At 41.1% G+C, this 8,989-nt stretch overlaps 1 protein-coding gene across 1 annotated transcript; it reads left to right on the top strand.

Annotated features, from left to right (window-relative positions):
* The first annotated feature begins 2,140 nt into the window (after positions 1 to 2,140).
* cdc25b (cell division cycle 25B) lies at positions 2,141 to 8,493 on the top strand. The gene is made up of 15 exons (XM_063498757.1): positions 2,141 to 2,563; positions 2,742 to 2,824; positions 3,186 to 3,237; positions 4,409 to 4,450; positions 4,601 to 4,634; positions 4,844 to 4,972; positions 5,146 to 5,262; positions 5,378 to 5,512; positions 5,617 to 5,694; positions 5,925 to 6,113; positions 6,609 to 6,713; positions 6,801 to 6,863; positions 6,958 to 7,056; positions 7,605 to 7,850; positions 8,040 to 8,493. The coding sequence occupies exons 1-15, from the start codon at positions 2,364 to 2,366 to the stop codon at positions 8,178 to 8,180; spliced, it is 1,713 nt and encodes a 570-aa protein (XP_063354827.1). The 5' UTR covers positions 2,141 to 2,363; the 3' UTR covers positions 8,181 to 8,493.
* Positions 8,494 to 8,989: the final 496 nt, after the last annotated feature.

Raw genomic sequence — 8,989 nt, 5'->3', positions numbered from 1 at the left:
CCTCTCCCACCTTTTGTCTCCCTTTTTCACTCGCAGGGTGTGGAGCCTTGGGTCGTATCTCTGTGCTCACACCTCTCCAAAGAAAGTTCATTTACATTTGAGATGGCAGTTACAAGGATACTTTAGCTGAGCGAAGTCCAGTGAACAGCGATTAAAACCAGAAGGTCACAGGGTCAACACACCGACTTTGCTTACATATGCTAAAAATGTTAGCCGAGGATCTTCTCACTGAAATACTAAATCACTGTTGTCATGTTAAAATGAGTGATAAGATATCAGATTTTCAACTATACACCACTGCGCCCTTAGCTTTGTGAATGCAATCAAAATGTGGGAAACCTGGACTGCTGGTGGAAGAAGTTTCGAAATGAATCATGCAGAGATGGATGAAAGCAAAAAATAAAGCCTGACATTAACCTCAGGCAGAATACCGATGTGGTTTTACGAACATCTGTCTGGTTTTGTCGGTTGGACAACTTAAATTGTCTGGTTGAACTAGTTGCAGGAAGGTGTGTGCCTTTCAGTTCAAGATATGGTAGCATATCAGTCAACAGCGAGCATGTACAAACTTTATGACTGTTAGCCCACTGCACATAGGAGATTGGGATAAGCATAAAAGGAAATAAAAAGTCTGCGCTGAAACCAGCTAGAACCAGAACCTATGCAATAACCTGCTGTACAAATACAGAAACCATAAACCATTTACATTTTTTGCAGTTTATAATATCATTACATTGTACAGTCAAAAGTCCATGCTTTAAATTGAAACATATGTGTGGTAAACCATATTGTCCAGCAGCATGAAAATGGGTTCATTCTATTTGAGATGCTTTCTAAAACATTTAGTTGTAATTTTAGGAGCCAGGTTGTGATGTTTCATTTCAAATAACATGAATTTTAAAAAAATAGTTGAAGTCCTAACAACTCCCATATCACCCCACAGCATTCACAATCAACAAGGAGTATTCATTAGAACATGAGTTCTATTTTCTCATCTAATCAATAAAATGTTTCATGCATTTAACATGATTTCAGAAAGAAAAGCACAAGAGAAAGAACGTGGTGTTCTTAATACATGTTCACCCTGCGAGAAGCTGATTTCTTTGACTGACTCACTCTGCCATTAAGCATGCACACAATCAGTGTTACAATGGGATTTACCTAATTTTTGGGCTGCTCAGTCCTCTTAAGGAACAACCTGCGGTTCATTTGTAAGATTTATGTAACATATTTGGGCCTTTTATGCTTAACTATTATTGAAGTACTGTACTTATAATTTGTTTTTCCATTTGCTTTTCAATTCTTCTTCACTGCCTTTTGAACAACAATGGATATCTGTTTTCTGTAGTTGACAAGTTTGTTACACACACAACCAAAAACACCCACTTGAAGCATTTTTGTAATTTCTGCAACTGATTTCATGTTTTAAACCTAACGTTGATAATGCTTTGTACTTAAAATCATGCATTTTTATGCTTTTTTACTTTGTCAGTGTCTTTCACTTAAAAAGTACTTTGATATTTCTGCCTTCACTAAAAATATTCATGAAAATATGAGGGAGAACGTTTTGTTTCAGCTTGTACTTGAGGTTAGATTATTATTGATGCCCTTAATCGTAGATTTGAGTACAGGTTTGCAAAAACGGGCATTTTGTTTGCAAGACTGTCCATTGTTGTTCGAAATATTCAAAGTTCCCTATCAAATCCATCATTTACAGTTAAGTAAATCTTACTCCACAAATTGAAAAACTAATAAAGTACTCTGAAGACATGTTTTTCTGAGTGTATAGTCCCGGTAAATAAATAATAAAAATAAAAAAATTCAAATTTCTTCTCAGAACAAAAGAATTGCGAGGAAAAAAAAAGATGAATATTGTGTCATATCCTCCTCCTTTTTTCCCTCATCCGGTGAGAGGACAACAGCGGAGACGCCTTTCGCGCTCTGATTGGTTGTCCAGATGTAACAACGTCGCTGATTGGCTCAAATATTGCCGCTTCTGAGCTTCTATTTTGAACATAAATACGAGCAGCTTCAGTCCTTTCCTCACAAATCAGGGGTTGTCAGAGAGGACGTACTTTGTGCTGTAACTCTCTGGCATAAACAACAGCTATGTGGCTTTAGTGATTTGGAAAGACCAAATCTAGGTTTTACACCTCACGGAACCACCGTCTAACTTACGGCCGGTGTTTTGCTTCGTATTTTTGGAAATGTAATCTCAATTGTGCCTAGCTAGCTGATTAGCTTCCGGGTTAGCTCGAAATTTGGACTGTCTTGCTTTCTCCGACTCGAAATTCAAACCAAATCTATCATACAGCAGTACCCCCGCGTGACTTTTGCACAGATTTGACAGCGAAAAAAGCAACATGGAATCTTTTTTTAGCAGGATCAGTCCTGTTAAGACGAACAGGCCCGACCGGATCTCCGAGCTTTCCTTGCTCTCTCTGCCTGAGCACAGCACTAAGACCTCGCACTGCAGGAATCTGTTTTCCCCTGGACCCACGGCTGTGCTGTCTCCTGTTACCAATTTGGCTATGGACATGAACAATTTAGCTGGACTCGGAAGGTACTACTAAGACGTTTTTATTTGTTAATTATTTTCATGTAACTGCAGTTCCTGTTTTTCAAACCACTAACTACTCTGTCATCTGTTTATTTCTTTTGATCGTTTTTTTTTTGCAATGCACAATACGTTTCAGTCTTGACATTAAGGAAATTTTTCTGTTTCTTTCTTTGTCGTGCAGCCAATGTGATACCCCGAAAAGGAGAAAGCATGCACCCCTCGAGAAGGTTCCCTCCTTTGCCTCTGACGTCTCATCTGATGCTGGTGAGACCCCGTTAAAGCTATTGTCTGTGCTAATTGATGCTATAAGGCCAAGTGTTCATGGACTGAATTTGATTTCAGTCACAAGATTCCATGCGGTTGAGGAATGTAGTATTGTATTATTATTTATTTTAGCTGCAGTAATATTTTATGTATTGTAATTTGCCAGTTATGGCTCAAATGTATCAAGTATAGTCTTTTATTTGTTCTTTTTTTTATATTTATTTATTTGTAATTCCAGTCTTCTAATGTAAAGTCCTTACTCCACCAGACAGCTCGCCTATGCACTGTAATATGAGAAATGTGTGTGTATACATGTGGCAGGTCAGTATCATCTATTAGTGACACATATCTTTTCCTTCAGGCCTGGGCATGGATCTCCCCAGCCCACTAGATGCCATCGAAGTGGAAGACACGTAAGTTAAACTATCCTCCTTCTGACTATTGTTATCAGCCTTTGAGCAGTGCGTCTCCTTACCCTTTTGCCCCTTCACCCGACCCTCCACCCCCACCCCAGCGCTTGGGTTCAGCAGCGCTAAGCACCATTTCCCATCTGAGGGATTAATATTTCTGCCGTTGACTTTAAGACGATGACCTCGCTCTTTTTTCTTAGACAAAGCAGATTAGCTGATACACCATGTGAGCTTTACTTTCTAAATCAATGTAGTGTGACATATTGTGGACTTAACTTAATAGTTAAATATTGCAATTTTGTAGGTGGGAAGTAATACAACTGGGACAATATGCTCCGTAAAATCAGTTGGAAACCCTAGTGCTGCTCACTGAAAATACTGTTGCACTTGTGCTCAGTGTTGTTATCTTGATCAGTTTGTTAGCATACCCTCAGCTGCCTAATCTTGGGTGGCCCTTTTCCTTATTCTCAGTTGGGTGAGTCTCTGCCCTGCAGACATCTGCCGAGGTCTGATGTGAGTTCTTTTGCAGCAGTTGGTGCTCAAGACTTCATTCACCTCCTTTTACAGCTGTTAGGTTGCTAGGAGTTTTCCATGATGGGGGAGGATGTGGCGTGCGTGCTCTGGTTTGATAACCCACCCCCTCTGAGCTTTGGCACACTCTTCTACTGCAGCCTTGTTTCAATAGGGAATTGAGGGCTGGAGTTTCTCTGCATCAGCTATTGAAATCAGGGCACCCCCAGAGAACAGCTGCCCTCCCTTCTTGTGGTCTGCGCTGAATGGGACACGCTCCCCCCTCGACAAACAAAAGAGCTCTTGCAGAAAGGGGGCTTGGCAGCATTGGCTCCAGCAGGCATATGGTAGATTAGCTGATTTCCGCATCCCTTCCCCTGACCTCCCTCCCACCCCCTGAGCTATCAGGCCCATTTATTTAGCATACAGGTGGGCCGTACTCCCAATGCAAAGAGTACGTCTTGCCTCCATGCATTCACCCAACTTCCTCAAGTCCAACCGTTCCCCTCGGTGTCTCAATAGAGTCCCAGATTCTTTGTAGTTTGAGTATGCAATGTTTCGACTGACAGTTGAGGCCTTCCTAGTCTCTTTTCTTAGCAGATCTTGCAAGAATATATTAGTTTTGTAATTTTTGAAGCATTCCTTACTCTTCTTTCTGTTACAGATTTGAAAAAGCCATTCGAGAGTCAAGCAGAGTTGTCAATGAGTAAGTTTTGTACCTGGTATTATTTCCCCCCCCATAAAAGCAACATTGCTCTCCTGAGAGCAGTTTAATTTTCAAGCCAAAAAAAGCTTATCTCCTTATTACGGTGTTTTATTGACTGCAATTCTTTTCTCTGCCATCTGTTGATTATAGGAGAATGCCAATTCGAAGAATCAACTCATTGCCCGTAAGTATTTTACAGCTTGTGTGTTATGCATATTATCTGTTATCTCTGGGGATAACAGATAATATGTCCTGTTGTAGTTGTGATTTTGGCTCTTGAATAGCATTTAAGAGGAGTTGACAATACACATAAAACACAACTTAAACAAACAGTACAGTGGACGAAAAGCCTAAACGCGTTGCTAACTGATTCCCTTTTATTCCCCCACTCAGCTCCAGCTCATGGGCTTCAGTCCAGCTCTGAAGGGACAGCAAAATGATCCAAACCGCTATGGAGTATTTGGTCAGCAACCTCCCCAAGTAACCACCTCTCAGCATGAGAATAAGGAGAACATGCCAGAGGTCAGTTGGACCAAAATCATTTACTTAAGTCTCACCGCCTTTGCTTTTTATGTAAGTGAAAATTATTAGAATATTATTAGTGTCATTAGCAGGTGCTTTTATTAATCTGTCAAGTCTGTGTTGGCATTCCTTGCTTAAAATGCCTTGTTTTATTAAAAAAAAATTTTTTCCAGGAAAGCTTTGAATTCAAGAAACCAACCAAACCTGCGTCGCGGTGTCGTGGGCGATCCTTTAACGGGCAGTCTAAGGATACCTTTGCCAGCCGTCCCAGCTCCGCACCAGCCCTCATGGTATGTGAAGAATCTGTCTGTGCAAGTTAAAAAGGGGTGATCTGCTTCTAGAAAGATGCTGACTGACTCCCCCCCCCCCCCCCCCCCCCCCCCCCCCCCCCGTTTTTATATAAAGCTTTCTTCACCTCCTCCGGTGCAGCAGCTTGACTTTCATGACTCCAGCCCCATGTTTCTGAGAAGTTCCTCCCTCACCTCCTCAAATGATGATGAAGACGATGGCTTTTTGGATGTACTTGATGACAACATGGAGGTGAGTCCCTGCCGTTCATATGTTTTTATGGATTCATTTTTTTTTTTTCTGCTATTCCTTTTTGTCAGACTAGATTTTTAACGTCACCCATTTGTTGTTTGCAGAATGACTCTGGGGTACCGATGGGCATGGCCAGCTTACTCACTGCCCCACTGGTGGCTGACAGTATAGGAGAAGACTCTGTAAGTGTGCATACTTTAGGTGCAGTATGTTAAGTGTGTGCCTGGTTTTCTCAGTAGCCACAGATGACTTATCCAGCTTGACAACCATTTTACAACAAACACAATATGTCCTGGTGTATTTTGATGCAATCACCCAGAATAAATTTTGATGCTTTGCTGTCATAAGTTGTAGCACCTCACGCAAAATGTGGGTTGAATTTAAAAATTTACTTATTCTTGCATTTCTTTAGCCTGTGATTCGGTGCAGACCACGAAGCCTGTTTCGCTCTCCTTCGATGCCCAGTCCTGTTTCCCGTCTCTCTGTGAAGCGTGCTGACCGCCCTGGAGATGAAAATACACCCATCAGGGTGAAGAGGCGGCGTAGCCTTGCAGGAACGCAAGTAACCACCCTGGAACAAAACCCAGAATCCCCAAGAATGGTAAGGCCATACTGCCTTGGACAACATGCATCACTTTTGTTGTTGTGATAGTTGATACAAGTTGAGATCATTTTAACATGTTGACCAATAACATGAGGAGCTGAGGTGAATGGGAGGAAGTAGCAGCATCCTCTTTTAAATGAAAACAGAATGAAGTGCATGCATGCTGAGATTGGTCTTACAGCATTGCTCAGGTCTAAGCCACACGGTGCAAGATGAATGAAAACTGTCTTGTGTTACAAAAACGTGCTGTCGAGCTTAAGTTCTTCTCTGATTGAAACATTTAAAACCAGTGATAACATGGAGCTGCTGTTCTGAACAGACAGCAATGATCTGTAGGCATGATTTAAAAAATCTCCACTGACCATCTGTCACCCAGTTTCTGAAACATCCACTGAGGCTTACTGGCTATTGTTCCAGGCTTTGAAGCTTATCTTAAATCGCTTCATTTTCTCCTTGGCTACCTTGGTAAGTGTCCCCCTCCTCTCTTTCCAGGGCTGCTCACTGCTCCAGAGGTCCAAGTCCTTCTGCCAGGCAGAGATTGAAAAGCTGTTGGACAGTGAGGCTGGTTCTAATGAGCTAATAGGTGATTTCACCAAGGTAAGGGAGAATGAAAACTCTTCTGTGTGCTTGTTAGTTAGTTGCTTGAAAAAGTGGAATAACTCTCGAATCCTCTGTCGTCTTTAGCCTTTCGTTCTACCCACAGTGGATGGAAAACACCAAGACCTCAAATACATTACCTCAGACATGGTGAGTAGACGTACTGTGTCAAAGCGCTCAGTCCCTTCACAGTAATCACTGCTCCTTTTGAAAACATTGAAAGTATGTTCTGTGTGGTCTTTAGATGGTGGCAGCTCTCACTGGCCAGTTTGATCATGTAGTTGAACAAGTCATCGTCATTGACTGCCGTTATCCTTATGAGTTTGAAGGAGGACATGTCAAGGTGAGTTAGTTACAGACATTGCAGTATACAAAAAACTCGAATGTTTCCTAATTTGTGTTGAAAATTCGCACAGAACGATGTGAAAATCGGTGATGGGATGTGATGGATGTTTTCAGTAACAACTGTAGGGGAGGGGGAAGTCTGCATTCATTTTTAGAGCTGAAAACATGACAGAATGCTGAGTTCAGTTAATCATGAATGTGCTTCAGTTGTTGTAATTTACATTTAAGTATTTTTATATTTGAGTAAACATCTCAGATCTGAATCTTGAAACTACGCAGTATTTATTTGTATAGTCCATAGTCATTTCTGGTAAATGTCTAATAAATATGAGGAGTTGTGACATTTCTTCTCCGCAATATTATCCTACTTAACTACCTACTTCATTTAGATAATGCTTCAAAATAAGTACAATTTGATGTCACATGACCGTTAAAAAAAAAAATAAAAATCAATCATCGGATGATGTAAAAACGGCTTAATTAAAGACTTCTCTGTAGGTGATCCATTCCTGAGCTCTAAAAGTGAAGTATTTGTTTTTGTTCCAGGGAGCGCTAAACCTACACCAGGAGGACCAGGTGAAGGATTTCCTCCTCAAGAACCCGATTGTCCCATCCAGCCCAGACAAGCGAATCGTCATCATCTTCCACTGCGAGTTCTCCTCGGAGCGCGGCCCCCGAATGTGCCGTTTCGTCAGAGAGCAAGACCGCGCCATGAACGAGTATCCCAAACTTCACTACCCCGAGCTCTACATCCTCAAGGGCGGCTACAAGGACTTCTTCCCTCATTTTCAGGTTGGGTTTGATTTGATTCTCAAGGAGTGAAATATAAATGCTGGTGAGGCCTTGTGTATCTGGAACATAATGCTTCGGTTTTAGTCAAAAGAACTGCATGCTCATGTTTTAGCATATCAGTTATCACAGACCCACATGAATCTCAGCTGTTCAGTCCTCTGAATCCTCTCATCTCGTTCTCTTGTGCAGACACAATGTGAACCTCAGTCTTACCGACCCATGCACCATGAGGATTTCAAGGAGGACCTGAGGAAGTGCCGCCTCAAGAGTCGCACCTGGGCCGGAGAGCGCAGTAAGAGGGAGATGTACGGACGGCTGAAGAAGCTGTGAGCACATCCTCATCTTCCCATTCTGCCGCTAAAACACACTGCCTCTCCATGAAACGGACTCAGTGCAACCTCCTCATGTGTCTAACGCCTCACTCTAACAAAGGAGAAATGCCTTCTGTGATTGCACCAGCAGAAAAAGGGATTTTTAAATTTCCTACAAAGTTTCATTTATAGCCAAGTTAGTTATTTATGCGAGTTAAAGAGGGAAGGATGTGAAATGACGAATCCTTGATCCTTGAAGAAATCAGCAGTGCAGTGAACAGATTTTATAAAGGTGATTTGAAACAATTTGTATGTTTAACAAAACAAACCACTAGGACCAACTGCCTGTTTTTTACCTTTCCTTTTTTTTTTTTTTTTTTTTTTTTTTTTTTTAAATATAAGCTGGCATTAGTGATATGAATCAGTACCATATTGCGATATACAAACAGACCACACTGCCAGGACTTTGTCTTTCAGTCCCCCCACTGGATTTTTTTTCTTTTAATGTCATGTACTACATTATATCAGCACTTAATTTAAAAAAAAGAAAAAAAAGAAAACCTTGAATTGGAGAGGTGTCCCTGTCCCCAAGATTTTTTTTTTTTTATATATCTATATATACAACTTTTTTTTTTTTTTTTTTTTAAGAATGATTTGAGTATTCTTTGAAGTGTGCATTTCTCCAGGCATTCCAAAATGCAAATTGGATATTTAATGTCAACATGTGAAAGCACAAGATCAATACAGAGCTTTGCCCCATCACCACCACCCACATCTGTTGCAATAATTATTTTCCTCAGTCAGAAGATACCAAAGCAAAAAAAGCTA

This window comes from Pelmatolapia mariae, linkage group LG16_19, assembly GCF_036321145.2.
Source record: "Pelmatolapia mariae isolate MD_Pm_ZW linkage group LG16_19, Pm_UMD_F_2, whole genome shotgun sequence".
NCBI lineage: Eukaryota > Metazoa > Chordata > Actinopteri > Cichliformes > Cichlidae > Pelmatolapia > Pelmatolapia mariae.
This window is presented reverse-complemented; position numbering and strand designations above follow the sequence as displayed.

Bases quoted from the DNA above. Each gene is read 5' to 3' on its own strand.
- cdc25b (XM_063498757.1), top strand. From the start codon at position 2,364: ATGGAATCTTTTTTTAGCAGGATCAGTCCTGTTAAGACGAACAGGCCC. The intron at 3,238-4,408 runs GTAAGTTAAACT...TTTCTGTTACAG, and splicing joins GCCATCGAAGTGGAAGACAC to ATTTGAAAAAGCCATTCGAG. The intron at 6,714-6,800 runs GTAAGGGAGAAT...TGTCGTCTTTAG, and splicing joins TAATAGGTGATTTCACCAAG to CCTTTCGTTCTACCCACAGT.